This window comes from Equus quagga, chromosome 15, assembly GCF_021613505.1.
Source record: "Equus quagga isolate Etosha38 chromosome 15, UCLA_HA_Equagga_1.0, whole genome shotgun sequence".
NCBI classification, from domain to species: Eukaryota; Metazoa; Chordata; class Mammalia; order Perissodactyla; family Equidae; genus Equus; species Equus quagga.
Genome location: NC_060281.1, coordinates 71,902,393 through 71,920,321, shown reverse-complemented (window position 1 = coordinate 71,920,321; position 17,929 = coordinate 71,902,393). Strand labels below are relative to the sequence as shown.

Genomic DNA, 17,929 nt, shown 5'->3' with positions numbered 1-17,929 from the left:
GAAAGTGATTGTTAATGAGCATGGGCTTTCCTTTTTAGAGGATGAAAAGGTTCTGAAATTAGATAGTGATGATGATCGAACAACTCTGAATATACTAAAAATTACTTAATCATACACTTGAAAAGAGTGAATGTTATGGCATGTGAATTATATCTCAATAAAACCGTTTAAAAAAAATTGTGACCTGGGCCTCCGACAAATTGCAATGACTGATACACATACTATCTATACATTTGCTGAATATCCTGTCATCTCTAGCAAATTACCTGCAGTTGAAGACAGAAGCAATAAATCACAAAGACTGTTTCCTCAATTGTAAAATGTGAATAACAGTACACAATATCTAGAGTGGTTGACGGTTAAAAACCAAGCACTTGCAAGTTTACCACAGTATCTGGCACACACTCTTAAGTTTAGCTATTATCAAACACATGCATATAGACTTCAAATTATCTGTTCTGCACAGAAGTTGCATAATAAGCATGTCTACATTAGCTGAACCTAACCCCATACTTTTGATTTCAAGTTTCACTTATTATTCACTGAGAGCTTGTTACATGCTCAGCAAGATTACAACGGTCAGCATGACATAGTTCCGCCCTTAAGGTGCTCACTGCCTAGTGGTATGACAACAGTATTTAATAAAATGTTCCCATCTACCTAAAACTAGTTAATCACCTCTGTTCTGCATCCCTTGAAATGGTCAAAATTCAAGAAGAAATAGTATACAAGAACCCAGTGTCCAAGTACTGCATATGCTTTTAGCAATTTGGATACAACGGGGGAAGAGTTAGAGCAAAAAGTGTTAACTATCAGACCTGTTAGTACTCCCCACAAAGGATTCAGAACAGGTGAAGCTGGAACAAGTTTAAATGTGCATATTGCTTAGAATAGTTACTATTAGTAATAAGTATATTTACCTAAGATGAGGGATTTAAACTCCTATTTTAATATTAAAGTCACTGTTTTTTGAACATTAAAAGAAAGGGAACGGTTGCTAGGAGCTGGAGGAAGTGGGTAAAGGAAGTTACCGTTTAATGGGGACAGTTTCAGTATGAGAAGATGAAAAAGTCTGGAGACGGATGGTGAGGACGGTTGCACAACAATGTGAATGTACTAATGTCATGGAACTGTACACTTAAGTGGTTAAAATGGTAAACTTTATATTATGTGTATTTTACCACAATATAAACAAATAAAATAAGAAAGGGATACTCCAGAAGACTGGAAATCTTAGGTCACATACACTATCAATCAATCGTTATTTGTCCTTCCTAAACTATCAAATGCAATGTACAAAACACTACATACAGGGAACAGAATTTCACAGTGGGCAAGAAAAATCAGATCAGGGTTATAACCAAACATTGCCACTGTGAGATCTATGTACTGGGCAAATTAACAAATTATATAAAATTTGCCTAACATCCTAAAAAAGGGCAGGAAAGTTTGGCAGTATTGAAAACCGAAAAGAGGGCTGTATGGCTAGAGCACAGGGAGTGGCATATGATGAAATCACAGAAGCAAGCAGGAGCTACACTACTCAAGGTCTTTTTTATATTTCAGGTGTAATGGGAAAGCCACTGTAGGTTTTTAGCAGGTGACTAACAACATGACTTTGAGGAAACCACTCTAGCTGCTGTGCAGAGAACAGACTGGAAGATGACGACAAAAGAAGCCACAGCCTAGTTAGAACACAATGACAGTGCGTGTTGAGGTGATGGTGGAACTTGTGTGGGGACTGCGGAAACAGAAGTTCACAAATTTGGGTGTGTTTTGGAGACAGAATCAACTGGTCTTAGACAATGAGAGAGGGAAGAATCAAGATGACTCTCAAGTTTCTCTAGTTATGTAGGTGGTTAGAGTGACTTCTGGGGAGATCCAAGATTCAGAGGAAAAGAGAAATCAAAACTACTAGCACTGAGGAGAAGCTGGCGTTAGTTTATTTCTCCCAGAGGGAAGATGCCTTCAGGATAAAGACTAGTTTCCTCCGACACTGTTTACCACTGCCATCTACTGATGCAAACTAAGGATCAACACTTTGGGGGTAATTTCTCAAGGTTTTCAAACAGACTCAATACATTGAAACAGCCTAACTAGCATAAAAATTCTTAATTTGAGAAGCTGAAGAGTATACCACCAGATTAAGCTGGAAATAGAAAACATGCAAAGTCCAACAGGATCTTGTACACATATTTAGGCAACATTATCTGCAACCACACCTACCATGTATGTATTTGTGGACAGACAAGCTATCTTCCTGTGATGTTTCCTTCCTCAGTTACCAGCACCACCATCACTCACCTCCACTTGAAATCCCACCAGTATCTCTGATTCTACATCCTACTCCTAAGCATTCCCATATACATTCGGTGATCAAAACTCATGCTTTGCATCTAAATCTGAAGCTCCCTTTTCAAACTATACATGACCACAATTCCATGCCCAAGGGAGATTCAGAGTTAAGATTTTGGGTTGAGACCTGGTGAAAACTTTTTAAAGAGTGCCCCCAGATAATTCTGATGTGCACCCCAGCTTAAGAACCACTCTTTATAAACTCAAAATTTTTCTCTCATTCTTCTTTTTAAAAGATTTATTTTTCCTTTTTCTCCCAAAGCCCCCCGGTACACAGTTGTGTATTTTTAGTTGTGGGTCCTTCTAGTTGTGGCAAGTGGGACGCCGCCTCAGTGTGGCCTGATGAGCGGTGCCATGTCTGCGCCCAGGATTCGAACCAGTGAAACCCTGGGCCACCACAGCAGAGTGCGAGAACTTAACCACTCAGCCACGGGGCTGGCCCCCAGAATTCCCTTTCTAACTCATATTTTGCTATAAAAATCCATTGTGACAAATGGTAAAATATGAATAAGGTCTGTATATTAGATAACAGTATTGTATCAATTTCTTGATTTTGATAATTATACTGGAGTTATATTAAGAGAATGCCCTTGATTTTATAAAATAAACACTCAAGTATTTAGGAGTAAAGTGGCACTATGCCTGCAACTTAACCTCAAATAGTTCAGACAAAAATGTGTGAATGTACAGATACAGACTTAAAGGGGATAATGCACATGTGATAAAATGTTAACATTTGGAGAATCTGGGTAAAGGCTATATGAGAACTCTCACAATTTTTTGCAACTTTTAAGTCTGAAATTATGTCAAAATAAGTTAAAAAAAAATCAAATGGCCAAAATACTTCATTGAGAGTTGTACTTTTGTTAACACTATTAAATAAGCTATTGGGTCAATTACACACAGTTTGCAGTCCTAAGTAATAAACATGTGGATATACAGGCAACAACATTCTTTTTCTGGACGAATAATAACAAAAATTATGGATGAGAGAATACCTATAACAAGGCAATTTCCTATCAGAGGTCAACACTGTAGGGGATAGGCCAAGAGAAGCGCTCTGAATTCTCACCATTAAAATGAGTAAGACAATAAAGACAAAGCATACTTTCCCCACAAGTCAGTGTAAAACAATTCACAAAAAGAAAACAAGTAAAAAGTATGCTGAGCTTAGGAGGGTGTGAAAAAGAAAAACCATGCTGATTTGAATTGCCCAATGTAACGACTCGCCAGCAAAAAGACTAGACTGTTCTGACCGGTTGCAGAGACATTTGGGGCGGCCTGAAACATGGCACTGATCTAGAGCAATGAAAATACAGACCCCTTGGAGATCTGTGGAGAGCTCTGGCCTTGCAGTGGATTTACAAACTCTTTGAAGCCCATCCAAAGAGCCCAGGCTAAGACCCCTGGCTCAGTGTTACGTAAAAGTATTTTTAAGCAGATTTAGATGCACAAAATTACCCTTCAACAACTTAGTTTGACAGTTACAAGGATGACAACATTTGCGCCAAGAACTGAAACAGGAAAAACTACATAGTCATTAACTAGTATTCTAACAAACTGCTCACTACAACTAACTGTCAAATCAAGATTAAGTTCATTATTTCACCAGCATTAGTGTTCTACAATGTACCAAAATAGGCACAATAATTCAAAACATCTCGTTTTAAAAAAAAAAAAACCTCAATGACATGGAGGTGCCAAACACTTTAAGAAATAATTTTACGGAAAACCATATTTGTTTGGATGGCATGAAAATCTGTTACTATAATTGATATACATGAGCACAATTTTTAAAACATTTATTTATGAGCCTTGAGAAAAGAACTGTATTCAGATATACAATCTAGAATAAAAGAAAATGACAAACTCAACTCACCAGCAATTTCTACAATATCACCAGGAACTATGTCCTTAGCTTTAATCCGCTGTACACTCTTTCTGTCCTGTCGATATACCTTGCCCATTTCAGGCTCATACTCCTTAAGGGCTTCGATTGCATTTTCAGCATTTCTTTCCTGTAAAAAAGAAAAAAGAAGGTAAAAGTAGTTAACATATGCCTGCCACTGCAAGTATTTCTAGCCCAAGGAATTAAACCGTAGAGTTCTAATCTAAATAAATAAATAAATAAGACAAAAGAGAAGCACGTCAATGGCATTTATAGTAAACAATTCATCATCTTTGTTGATAAACACTAAGCTCTCATGATTTTTTATTAAAAACTAAAAAATAAGCACCCTAAGAAGGGTAAGGGGATAAAACCGTAATGGGAAAAAGCAGTTACAGAATCTGCTGTCCTTAAGCATGCTGTGAAACATGCCATCACCTCCAGCCACACCCATACCATTTAAATCGATCCTGTCTCATGTGAAAGACGATGGCCTGGGCCTGCTGCCTGGGTTCATTTAGGCTTTTCCACTCATCAGCTACGTGATCGTGGATAAGTTACTGCTTACAAAACCAAGTTTACTGCCTACAAAACCAGGACAGTAATAGCACCTAAACTTCAAGTGTTGTGAAGATTTACAAGCTATATGTAAAATGCTTAGACTGTTCTGGTACATAGTAAATGCTGCGAGTGATGAATTAAAATCAGGTTAATCTCACAAACTCTAAGAAATCTCTCTCCAGTGGTAATGACCAACAAATAGCTGGAATATCATCACAGGACTGCCAGTCACATGCCATGTTTACCATAATACGATATACAAAGATATCAAGACTCAGCCACACAGGTTTTCTTTCCTAATTTCAAGATGAAAGATGTAGAACCCAAATGAGTCATGTTGGGGGGAGGGGGAAGCTATAGCAAAGTTCTTTTAAGGAAAACAAGAAACAAAGAAAAGCTCATATGACAAATTTGTCTTCTCTCCTTTTAGAGAGTAAACAATTAGAAGTCAAGGAGCGGGGGCTGGCCCTATGGCCAAGTGGTTAAGTTTGCACACTCCACTTTGGCGGCCCAGGGTTTCATCAGCTCGGATCCTGGGCATGGACATGGCACCTCTCATCAAGCCATGTTGAGGTGGCGTCCCACATAACAGAACCAGAAGGACCTACAACTAGAATATACACAACTGTGATACTGGGGGGCTTTGGAGAGAACAAAAAGAAGAAGAAAAAAGATGTCAAGGGGTGAATCTATGAAGTGCACGCCCAGGTGAGGTTACTCAATGGACAAAGGAAAGGATTCTTTTATTTCTCACATTTTTGCCTTCCAATCTGAAGCTCTTCAATTTAACCTCTACTTGAACACAATACAAACGCAGTACCATGTGATCTCATTTCTCACCTTGTTGTAAGAGTATTAGTCTGTTGTGAAAAATCTCTAGACCTGCTTAAAGAGAACTTAGATGACACAAACCTGAAAGTTAACAGCATGTGTCTTACGTTTTGTGTATGCATCCCTGAAAGAGTCTAGGAAACCTTAAATTTGGGAAATTCATAATAGTAATTTTAATCCCCTATCAGATCTGCTGAAAGAATGAGCATATCTGCATCACTTTATAATTAACAGCAATGTTAGGATATTTAACCTTAATTAATGTTACTCCTAAAGGTCCTTCATATTAAGTTCAAATGTTACTGATTGTGGGAAGAACAAATTCTGAGTGTTGTTGCCATTCAGTTAATCAAATTTGAAACCACTTTCTGCACAGGACTCCCCCTCCCCCGCCCAATTTATGAATCATAGCAGTCTTATTTCCTTTCTCCTTCAAGTCATGTCAGACAGTTCATAACTGGATGCTCAAGGTTAAGGAGACATCCCAGGAGCACTCTATTTGGCTCCTACTAAAAACTAACAACGGTCCATTTAAATTAGAAGCACAAACTTACAAGATAAATTCTCTCAGATACCAAGGACAAGGATGCCAATTAAAATCACTTAACAGCCCTCCCTCTAACTCAAACTATCAAAAGGAACATTAAGAGTGTAGGGGGTGGGAAAGGGAAGCGAACGATCATAGATTCCAATAGGTTACATCAAAAATACGTCAACTCAGGGAAATATAAGTATGCCTAACTTACTATCAACAAAAGCATAACTTAGAGGACCTTCTAAGGTTTCCTTTGTTCTAACAGTTCGAAACTTCCACCTCCTCCAGTCAAACCAAAATTGCTCACCTTGTACCTTTCCACTCATGCCACTCCCTCTCTGGAATATTCTCCCCAGCCTTCACACACAAAACTCTATTTCTCTATAGTTCCCAACGGCTTGTCACCTTCTTTTAAAATCTTTACTTGATAACACTGATCATAAACATGTGCCCACCCCACTCCCAATACTACCTTACAAAATAACTATCATTTCCCTTACTTCCAGAAGGCAAGAACCTTTCAGTATTGTTCATTCTATTCTGTATACTACATAAATAGGATTAAAACCTAAGAAATTTTTTTTTTAAATTAAGACATTATAAAAGTCCTGCGAAAACTGCTGTAAAATTTTACTTTGGAATTCAGATCAGCCTAGGCCTGGATTCAAAACTCAGATACTCTATGAGCTACCTGTATGACCTTTGATAAGTCACTTAATCACTCTGAAGCTCAATGTCACATCTGTCAAATGGGAATATCACCTGCCTTATAAGATCACTGTAAAGATGAAATGGGAATGTACATTAAGTATCTACCACATAACTAGCATAAATTTAATTAAAAAATACATAAGACTAGTTTGAAAAGAACAATCTACTGCTGTGTATTGTTTCTTTTGCCTAAATTATTCACAAGAGGACCATTTCTAATTAAATATAAGCAAATTTCTTACAAAAAAATCAAAATAGGAATACAGCACAATTAAAATTTTCTTCTAAGTAGGCCATTTTTCCATATGAGCCCACCACGAAGATCTTCAGGGTTTATTAATAAGGTCAGAAGATTACAATTTCAACAGGATTATGTTTATAAGATGTTTCCACATTAAGAACGATAGATGCACTCAATTTTAGTCCTCAAAGGGGTAACTATATCCATCAGAAACCTAAAAGATCAGTACTTAAAATGAATCTGAAGTATAGTCTCAAAGTCTGTGAAAACATTTTCAAAAAAATCAAATAGATCAACAGTCCTAGAAAAGTTCTGGGTATCTGCAGATAGGTGAATGGGGAGTGGGAGGGAGGAATTCCATTATGTTTCTGTAGTAAATTAGCTTCCATTCTGTAAGTAAGAGAGGCCTGGACAATTGAGGGAAGACAGCCAGGAATATGTCTAAAGGGAAAACAATTTAGGATTTAAACAATTTCTATAGTTAAACCCATCCACCCACAGGAAAAAATCTAAGGAGAATAAAAATGACATTGAGTTCACAAAGTTTTTCACAGGAAGCAGCTAGGAAACATCAAGACAGATACTGGCTCTCAAATTTTCTGGTTTTCCTTAAGTAGCTTCTCTCATTCAATGTTCTTAACTCCTTGCTACCATGAAGGATGAGCAATTTTAACAGCAGAGTATATATGCATGAGAAGTCTAAAATTTTGCCATTAAATAAACTAACGGGAAAACCCCCCAAAACACACGTAGAAGTTCTAGAGATACTTTTAGTCAACACATCGGGAAAAATAGGTAACAGAAAGGTTAACTTAGTTTAAATCATTTACATAAACTACTAAATTTAGCACTGTAGGAATTTTTGCTTACCTGCCATACACCCACAATTGCATTTGCTACTAATATAAGTAAAATTACAAAGGGTTCTACAAAGGCTGTAATTGTTTCTTCACCTTCTTCAAACCAAGCCAAAACCTAAAAGAGAAATGGCATGTGTTAGAATTGTAATTTGTTTTTAGGCTCAGTGCTACTATAACAGAAGTGGCTTGCACTGAAGGAATTATGATATAAAAAATCTCTTTTCTTACCATCCCTGGAAACAAATGGTGGCAAAATGTAACAACATAAATAACCAGCTTATATCTTGTTCATAATAATTCTTGAGAATCAAAACTATACAACTTCTTAACAATACCCTTAAGAGCTAATTTATTTTTTCATGTAACAATTCCGTTTTAAAATTCAAATAAAATACTTTTGGGGAAATAAATCCCATTCATTTTATATGTATATATTCAGAAGAAAGAAAACTTAAATTCTTGATTTTGTTAAAGGTGATCATCAACAACTTGGATGATTTGGTTAATACCTGTATCAAACAATATCCACGTGGCACAAATTCATAGTAAAAATAACGATCACTGACTCAAAATTTTAGAGTATATAAACTTAATGCACCACTTATTTTCAGCAGCATTGCTGAAGGTCATCTCAGAACTACTGCAAGGTTGTTCCACAATCAGGAATGTATCTTGAAGGTGATCCTCCATATGACATCTAGTACAGTTATACAGAACTTTAGAGATGACATAAGTCCAAAAATGTTATAACTGGACATAGAACACTGCCCCAAGAAAAATGAGCAGAGAAATCCTGGCTCAGACAACCCTATCTTTAAGATTTAAAATCTGCAAGTTAAGAGAGCCACACTGTACTTCCTAAATAAGCAACCCTAAGGTGGTAAGAGAGAATCCAACACAATGAATCTCAAAATAATAATCAAGAATATAGTAAGAGAGTCATCTAAATGGTTAAAAATGTAACAACCAATTTTTGTGGGAAACTGCCAATCCAGAAAAGACGTTAAACATATCTAATGAGTCAATCTTATAGTTAAGATTTGCCTTTGTTTTTTCACATTGCCTAAAATGTTTGCATATTTCACAACAGAACCTTTCCTTTAAAAGATCTATTTGGCAAACAATGAAAGAACTGTTTTTGATACTTTTTAATATTGTCAGATATGATTTCTGTTAATAATGAAACCATCGACTTTTGTACTTAGTGGAATACTATATAAATACTGTTTGTACTCAGTGGAATATTATAAAGTGAGCTTTTACACAAATAGCAAACAACCAGAAAGATGCTTAAGGCAAGGCCCAAGATAAATTTTCCAAGTAAAAGAAGGTAACGATGAATTAACAAGAAATAGCAATTTGAGCAGGAAAGACCCAGAAGACACCAGGAGCAGGTCCTGATAGATGCCAATCACCAGTGACAGCTAATAAGCCTGGGTAGGCAGAAAACCAGAATGAATATAAATGTTGCTGCAAGCTTTCAACAGGGAATTCCTGGTGTTAAGGTCAGGCCTAATGCCAGAATAAAAACTTCTCTAGGAAGTTATAAATTTTGATAGATGCAAGATCACAGCTGCTTTGATACTAGACTTTCAAACATTTGCCAAAGAGAGCATATCAGAAATAAGAAACTTAATTAGCTCTTGGGGGAGGAAAAATGCTCAACTGAAGAGTAACTAGGACCTTTCCAAAAGGTCAGTGAGGCATTAGCAATTTAAGATAAGCTTCACACCTTGTTAAAGGGGGTATGAATTTCCCTCTTGGCAGCTAGGCCTGAGGAACAAACAACGCAATATCCCCTAACAGCTGGAGCAAAGGAAAACGCTAAGGCAAGCAGTGACAGGATTATCAGAGTAAACCTCTACTTTTTAAGAAATGTGTGGTCCCTTTGCACAAGTGGTATTCATTAATAATGTAGTAATCCTAATCTGTACAATGCAGTCGCCATTCCTTCCACTACATGACTTTAAATGTTTAGGTGTAACAAGCAAGAATTCATAGTTATTTGAAGTTTCTACCGATATACCAATTACTGCCTGAAGAGAAACCAGGGGCAAATCTCTTAGCACGGAAGGATGGTGCTGAACCTGTTTAAAATTAACAACCAACAATTTCCTGAACACTTCTGAAAAATGTCTATTTTGAAACCACAAAAAACCCAAAGAACTGAATGCTACAGCCCAAAATAAAGATCAATCATATTTCATTAACTGGTAAGAACCAACCCAGCCAATCATGTTCAAATCACATTGTGCAGTCCTTCATGGTTTTGTTCTACCGAAAAGAAAACCTCTCCTGTGAAGGGAGGAAGATGATGCTGACAAATCAAAGACTCCACAAGATGGGGAAGGGGACAGAGGAAAATTAGATGAGTGACACATTATTACTGAAAAGCAAGATGCCTTATTAGCATTATAGTGCAGTCAGTTCATAATTATGGTTTACCAGAAGTTATACAAAATATATTCACACAGGAGAGGGGGGAAATGTTTCTAAAATAGAGAATAGGTTGAACACAAAGGATTATGTTTGGATTGCCTTTTGTTCACTGTGGTATCCTCAGGGGCCTAGAAGAGTCTCTGGTACACAGTTGATGCTCACTACATATTTATTGAATAGATCATGAATGAATGAAACAAAATCTCATACACGGTACAAGACCCTAAGTGGCAGTACATGAATTTAAACATTAAGACAGCAAAAAGGTAACCAACCGCGCATCAACATCAAAGGAAAGTGGAAGAAAAGGCTACTGCAGTATAATTTGGGGATAACAGTGTTTCTTCTTCCCATTACTTTGCAATATTAATCTATTAACATTACTTGTCTTCCGGGGCTTACATTCTCCAGCAAGTTCAAAGTTTCAAACTTGCCAATCCTATTCAAAGTCATCACTTGCTAACGAACCCTCAACTACAATTTAAACTGCTTAAACAAGGTAGCAGTTTATCTTCTAATTTCTATCTGTAAGACTGGTCTCTGGTTCAGCACAGTAAAAATTCTGACAGGACAGCCAAAAGATGCTGGAAAGCAGAGTTTAATGAATAAAGTAAATTTTAATCCAAGGTAAAAAGGCATGTTCCGGTATAAACTGGGAGACAATCCTGGTACTGTGACTCAGTTATCTTATCTACATGTTGGGATAATGTGCTGAGCTATTACTGAGAGAATAAAAAGAAAATGAGAGCAATCACAAGCACATTTTTAAGACACAGGGCCTGGGCTGCAGTCCTCCTTGTATCCTTAGAAACTTGCGATGCCTTTGGGCACTCAAACACTTGTTCAATAATGAATGAAGAAATTTACATCAAAAAAATTTTTTTAAAGAGGAAATGGAAATTAGACTCTTCCCAAGAATGAAAAAAGCATCACAAGTGTTATGGCAATTTTCTGGGGTGGGAAACAAATACAACCATTAAAAAAAATTCTATGAATTAGACTACATTCTTTTCTGATTCAGACACAAAGCTTATGTAGAAACATTTTTCAATGTTTTCAGATTTGAGAATACAATCTTCTTTAAAACAAGAGGCTGGCCCGGTGGCGCAGCAGTTAAGCTTGCACGTTTCGCTTCTCGGCGGCCCGGGGCTCGCTGGTTCGGATCCCGGGTGCGGACATGGCACCGCTTGGCACGCCATGCTGTGGTAGGCGTCCCACATATAAAGTAGAGGAAGATGGGCACGGATGTGAGCTAGGGCCCGGCTTCCTCAGCAAAAAAAGAGGAGGACTGGCAGTAGTTAGCTGAGGGCTAATCTTCCTCAAAACAACAACAAAAAACCCCGGCACCTGTCTTCTCCTCTCAAGCCATATTTTAAAGACTCTAAATAAATCAGTTAAACCAATCAGTAAACTACCCATTTTATGCAACCCCCCCTTTTTTTTTTGCTGAGAAAGATTTGCCCTTAGCTAACATCTGTTGCCAATCTTCCTCTGTTTTCTATGTGAGCCGCCACAAGCACAGCTGAGCACAGCTGCTGAGAGGAGTGATGTAGGTCTGTGCCCAGGAATCAAACCCAGGCCACTGAACAAGAGTGTGCCAAATTTAACCACTAGGCCACCCCCTCCTTTTGTTTGTTTTTTGCTGAGGAAGATTTGCCCTGAGCTAACATCTGTGCCAATCTTCCTCCATTTTTTCCATGTGGGACACCTCCACAGCACAGCTGGTGAGGGGAGAAGGTCCACACCCAGGATCTGAACCCACGAACACAGGCCGCTGAAGTGGAATGCGCAGAACTTTAACCACTCAGCTCTGGGGCCAGGCCCCATTTTATCCTTTTCTTATTTTTTATTTTTATTTTTTTTTAAAGATTTTATTTTTTTCCTTTTTCTCCCCAAAGCCCCCCAGTACATAGCTGTATATTCTTTGTTGTGGGTCCTTCTAGTTGTGGCATGTGGGACGCTGCCTCAGCGTGGTTTGATGAGCAGTGCCATGTCCGTGCCCAGGATTTGAACCAACGAAACACTGGGCCGCCTGCAGCAGAGCGCACGAACTTAACCACTCGGCCACGGGGCCAGCCCCCTATCCTTTTTTTAAAATACGAAATTAAGTCACTATATAACGCGTTACCAAATACTTCTTGAATATATTCTTCTGAGAAAACCAAAGTAAATGGAGCTCATATTTTGAAAATGCTACCAACACAAACTCATCCAAATATCTGTTATATCAAACGCAATAACCTAGGCTCCTAAAGCAATTAAGAATCCCTTTAAAAGGTCCAATAAGAAGAAAAGACAAATTATTTATATGGAAGTGAATAGTTGAGAAGTGCCTTGGTCTAAGAAAGTTTTATTAGCATTTTACAGTCAACTTAAGTAGCTGAGGTGGGGAAATGGGGGTGGAGGGTAGAGAAACTTATCCAAATTGTGATAGCAGAGGACTTCATGATTCAGACAGAGAAGACAAATATGGTCCTCATGCTCACCTCCTCAAGGTCTTTTGTCAAATGTCACCTTCTTAGAGGCCTTTCTGACTCTATTTGAAAACTGTACTCCCCTCCCCATACTCCCTTATTCCACCACCAACCACCACTCTCCTCCACTTTATTTTTCTCCACAGTGTATCACCGTCCAACAGATTATTATATATTTTGCTTGTTTATTATCTGTCTCCACTAGAATGTCGGCTCCAGGTAAGAGATTTTATTTATTTTGCTGGATGCAGTATCCCCAGTGTCTGTGCCATGTACCAAGTGCTCAATAAGTACCTAATGAAGCAATGAAAAAGAGGAAAGGACAAGCATTCCAGTTAAGCAAGTACATGATGTGTTATACGAAGAGCAAATTTGGTGAGCAAGGAGGATGGGAAGACAACGCAAAAGGAAAGAAGCTCCTGAAGGTCAAATTAAGGAATTTCTAATGTTACTTCATAAGCGAAGGGAGACACTTCTTCCAAACCAGATGACTTAAAAAAAAAAAAATTTTTTTTAAATGTGCAGAAGATCTGAACAGACATTTTTCCAAAGAAGATGTACAGATGGGCAACAGGCACATGAAAAGATGTTCAACATCATTAAATTATTAGGGAAGTGCAAATCAAAACCACAGTGAAACATTACCTCACACCCATCAGAATGGCTACTATTAAAGAGACAAGAAATAAGTGTCGGAGAGGATATGGAGAAAACAGACCCCTTGTACACCACTGGTGGTAATGTAAACTGATGCAGCCACTATGGGAAGGAGTATGGAGGTTCCTCAAAAAATTGAGAATAGAACTACCATATGATCAAGCTATTCCACTTCTGGGTATTTATCCAAAGAATATGAGAATACTAATTCAAATAGGTATATGCACCACTATGTTCATTGCAACATCATTCACAATAGCCAAGACATGGAAACAACCTAAGTGCCCAGTGATGGATGAATGGATAAAGATGTATAAACACGCGCGCACACACACACACACACACACACAGGACTACTACTCAGCCTTAAAAAAAGAGGAAATCTTGCCACTGCGACATGGATGGATCTTGGGGGTATTATGCTAAGTGAAATAAGTCAGATGGAGAAAGACAAATATCTTATGATTTCATTCATATGTAGAGGATTAAAAAAAAAAAAACCCCAGACAAACACATACAGAGAACAGATTTGTGGTTACCACAGGGGAAGAGGGGTGAGGGGAGGGTGAAAGACGTAAAGGGGGACATTTTACAGTGAAGGATGGAAACTAGAGTTTTGGTGGTAAACATGATGTACTGTACAAAGAAGTTGAATTCTAACGACGCACACCTGAAATCTACATAATGTTATAAACCAATGTTACCTCAATTAAAAAAAACTATTTGGGTGAATATTACAATATTTAATTACAAGTTAATTAAACTTTATCCCCACAGGCCACAAGTGTAAAACATTAATGCAGTTTCCTACTTTCTGCCACTGCAAAATATTAACTGTGGTTAACAGTTTACTACTTAGTTTGACATTTGAACTAAATCACTAAAGCCTAATATTTCTTTTTAACTTGAGCAAAACTTGATGATATATCATGTACATATAAGAACTGCCTACTCACTTCTCCAAAATAACATGAATATTCCCCCATATTTCTCCGGTTAAACTAATAGAAATAAATTGACTACACCAAAAGACTCAGTGCTCTTTCAAAAGATAAAGAAATGAAAAGGTCAAGTACACAGTAGGAGCAGTGCCAAGCCCACGTGAAGAAAATCAACAGGTTTTATATCCGCAATCTCTTGATCAAACAAATCAAGCAAATTAAGTAACAGTATTTCTAAACATTTATTATTTTTCTGTTTAGCAACTCATAGAGTAAAAATGTAACATAGTTCATTTCCCAAATAATAACTCCAAGTAGTTGCACCAAAAAGGTATCTCAAACTGCAACTCCAAAATACAGCTCTATAAAAACTACAGAAAACCAACATCCTACCTTCTAACAAAACGAAAGCATTCAAAACCCATTTGAAAATGCCTAGAAACTAACTCCTTACTTCAAAGTAAAAATCACACGCATCATTAATTCAAAATATTAATATAAAGTCAAACTGGCCCCTCAAGAGATCCTATACAACTCAAGCAGTCAAGAGCTTGTTTATTGGAAATAATGCACTGATGTCACAACACACACAGAATAACTCAAAAATTTATTTTATCTCTGACTTGTACTCATCAGCTGATTAACTTCTAGGAGGTCCCTGATGACCTTAATGAACCCCAGTTATTTTAACTACTAAAGCTGAGACTATTTCAGAATTACGTAGCCAGCTTAAACATACTAGCCCAAATATATCATTTGTTTGGCCCCATGACAATCTATTGAAACTAGTTAACCCAACGGCGGCTCTACTCTTAATTGGTAAAGCAGCAGCCATTTCCGGGGGGGTTGGGAAGTTGGGGGTGGGGTGTAAATCAAGAAAAGAGACATGTAAGAGATATGGAGTGATTAATCCAGGATGCTGAATGGTTTGCTATGACACTCTCTCAATTTTATGCAACGAAAACCATACAAAAGATTTGTGGACTGAATTATTAATGGCTGCACATCATTTGGCTAACATGGCACAATATATTAAAGTCTCAAGCGTAATTTGTGTAAATTACTCCAAAAATTACTCCAGAATTACTCCAAAAAAGTTCGTCTGTTGCCAATTTTTTTCCCCTCACCTAAAGAAATGCCCACTGCTTTGAATAGTTAGTCCTCAAAAGAGCCCTCCATGGTGGTCATAAAGACTGACGCAAGCCCTGGGGCTTGTATACGTACATAGAAAAACGAAACCTTGAAGCTATGTCAACTTTGCCAGGCCTGAAAAAAGTACTGCACTGGGTGAATTTCACTTCCCAGAATGGTTTTATAATAATATGCTGTAATTTAAGAACAAAAGGTAATTTAAGAACAAAAGGCATCTCACACTGTTAGGATTAGGAACATCTGTGTCCTATTCATGACCACTTTAAGGAAAACTACCAAGAAATCCACTGCCCAACAAAAAATGCCATAAAAAATTAATATGGAACAACAAAAAAATATTAATACTGTGGAAATATCCTCATCAACCCCCATTCACCTTTCTTCCATAGCTCTTTGCATTTCACCAGTTTCTTAGCAACCATATAGGACTCAAGCGGGTAAGCACATACAAAACAAGAAAAACACTATAGGTTTTTTTTTTTTCTTTTAAGATCTAGAACCAACATACTGAACCTTATTCTCTCAAGCTAGGAGTCACTCAAGACAGGGGTCTAATTTAGATAAATATACCACCCTAAAGGTCAGTGACCAAATTTGGTCAACAGTGGTGCCATCACTGCTGTCATCATTCTTGTCACTGTCAGAAACAACTGTCACCTTGCCATTACCAGGAAGGGAGAGCAACTGCAATATTCCTTTTGTAAGTTCTATTTACAGACTACGAAGAGCCTAACATCATGTCAGTAGGATCTTACACAATGGAAGAACCCAAAACAGAAAAGGACTTCCGATAAAGAACTTTTTGATATTAAAACCTGATAAGCCACAAGAATTTAGAAGACCCTGCTGCCTTCAGGCACTGTTTCCAACTGCACCGTAAACGTCAGGCATCCATTTATCTTCTGTACACGAATGGCTTCAAGTGTTTTATTTATAATTTTAAAATACTTAAGTTTAAAAAGAAAAAAAGCATGGAGACCCGGCTTAAACCTGCAAATACAATGTTCTCATCCAATAGACATTACTTTCCCCGCTTTTCATCTATGGAACGGTCCCAACTTTTTGGAGACAAAATAAATTTCTTTATACTTACAAAAGATATACATGCTGCCAGCAATAAAATTCTAACTAGTAAGTCTTCAAACTGCTCAATCACAAGTTCCAGCAAGGTTTTCCCTGTTAGAAACAAAGATCTGTTGTAAACGTCATCTTAACATCAGCACAAAGCGGGGGAAGAACACGTTCAGATCGCTCACCTTCTTCAGCCGGTAACTCTGCAGGATGTAGAAATTCGCCAGGCAACGTGTCCAGAGGGGGGGGAAAAAAACACGTTAGCACTCTATCTTTCTAAAAAGAATTCCTAAAATCATCGCTGTCTTTGAAAGACACACCTAGACAGATGACTTTCAACCATTTTTAATGGAAACCATGCTAAAATGGTACCCCGAGAATATATGCAATACTCGTCGTAACCCACGGCCTCAGGTCTACCCCGAAGCGTAAGGTGTCATGGCCACGCAAACGGGGCTCCGGAACTAGGAGTCGTCCCAGGCCTGTCACTCCTGCCACCGTAGCTCCGGGCAGCACGGGCGCGCTCGGCGGCATTCTCAACTGCAGCGACGCCTCGTAAACCGGCGGGCGACGACCCGGCCGCGGAGACGCGTCCCTCCCTCCCCGGCCGGCGGCTGCCGGTGCGAAGCCGTCGAGCCGGAGGCGAGCGGGGTCCCCGGTCCCGTCCAGGGGGCCCCCGCGGGGGCCGAGAAGGGGGCGGCCCCGGCCCGACGCCCCCGCCTGCAGCCCCTCTCCCGCGGGGCCGGCGCGGGCTCCCCGCCGCTTGCAGCCCCGGCGGGCGCGGAGCCGAGCCCCACGAGGTGGAGCCCGGTCAGCCATCTTCCCTGGCTCTCGGGCCCGCGCCCGGCCGCGCGGGGCCCCGCAGCCCGGCGCCGGGCACCTACCGTTGGAGCCCCATCTCTCCTTGAGCTTCTTGACCTGCTCCAGGCTCAGCCCCGTGCTCTCGTTGACGCCGAAGTGGCCCAGCACCTCCTCCACCGTCTTTGTGTGCGCGTTCTCCATGGCTGCGGGGGCCCGGCCGGCCTCGCCTCCCGTGCCCGCGGCCTCCTGGCCTCCGCCTCGCACTCGGGCCGCGGGCTCGTGCCACCCCGGGCGCCCAGGCGCGGACCGGGCCTCTCCCCTCCGCCTCCGGCCGCTTCCGCCTCGCCGGGCGCTGAATCACCCCGCGCCCCCTCCCCCAGACAACCGCCCCTCCAGCTGCCGGCGCCCGCCC

At 39.4% G+C, this 17,929-nt stretch overlaps 1 protein-coding gene across 2 annotated transcripts in view; it reads right to left on the bottom strand.

Moving 5' to 3' along the window:
- Nucleotides 1–17,723, bottom strand: part of ATP2A2 (ATPase sarcoplasmic/endoplasmic reticulum Ca2+ transporting 2) — a 58,715-nt gene extending 40,992 nt beyond the window's left edge. For both annotated transcript variants that reach the window (XM_046640118.1, XM_046640119.1), the window contains exons 1-5: nucleotides 17,601–17,723; nucleotides 16,902–16,919; nucleotides 16,739–16,821; nucleotides 7,993–8,097; nucleotides 4,235–4,373 (exon numbers count right to left, since the gene is read on the bottom strand). In XM_046640118.1, the coding sequence (XP_046496074.1) occupies nucleotides 4,235–4,373; nucleotides 7,993–8,097; nucleotides 16,739–16,821; nucleotides 16,902–16,919; nucleotides 17,601–17,718 (463 nt within the window). In that variant the 5' untranslated portion in view covers nucleotides 17,719–17,723. The remainder of the gene's footprint in view (nucleotides 1–4,234; nucleotides 4,374–7,992; nucleotides 8,098–16,738; nucleotides 16,822–16,901; nucleotides 16,920–17,600) is intronic.
- Nucleotides 17,724–17,929: the final 206 nt, after the last annotated feature.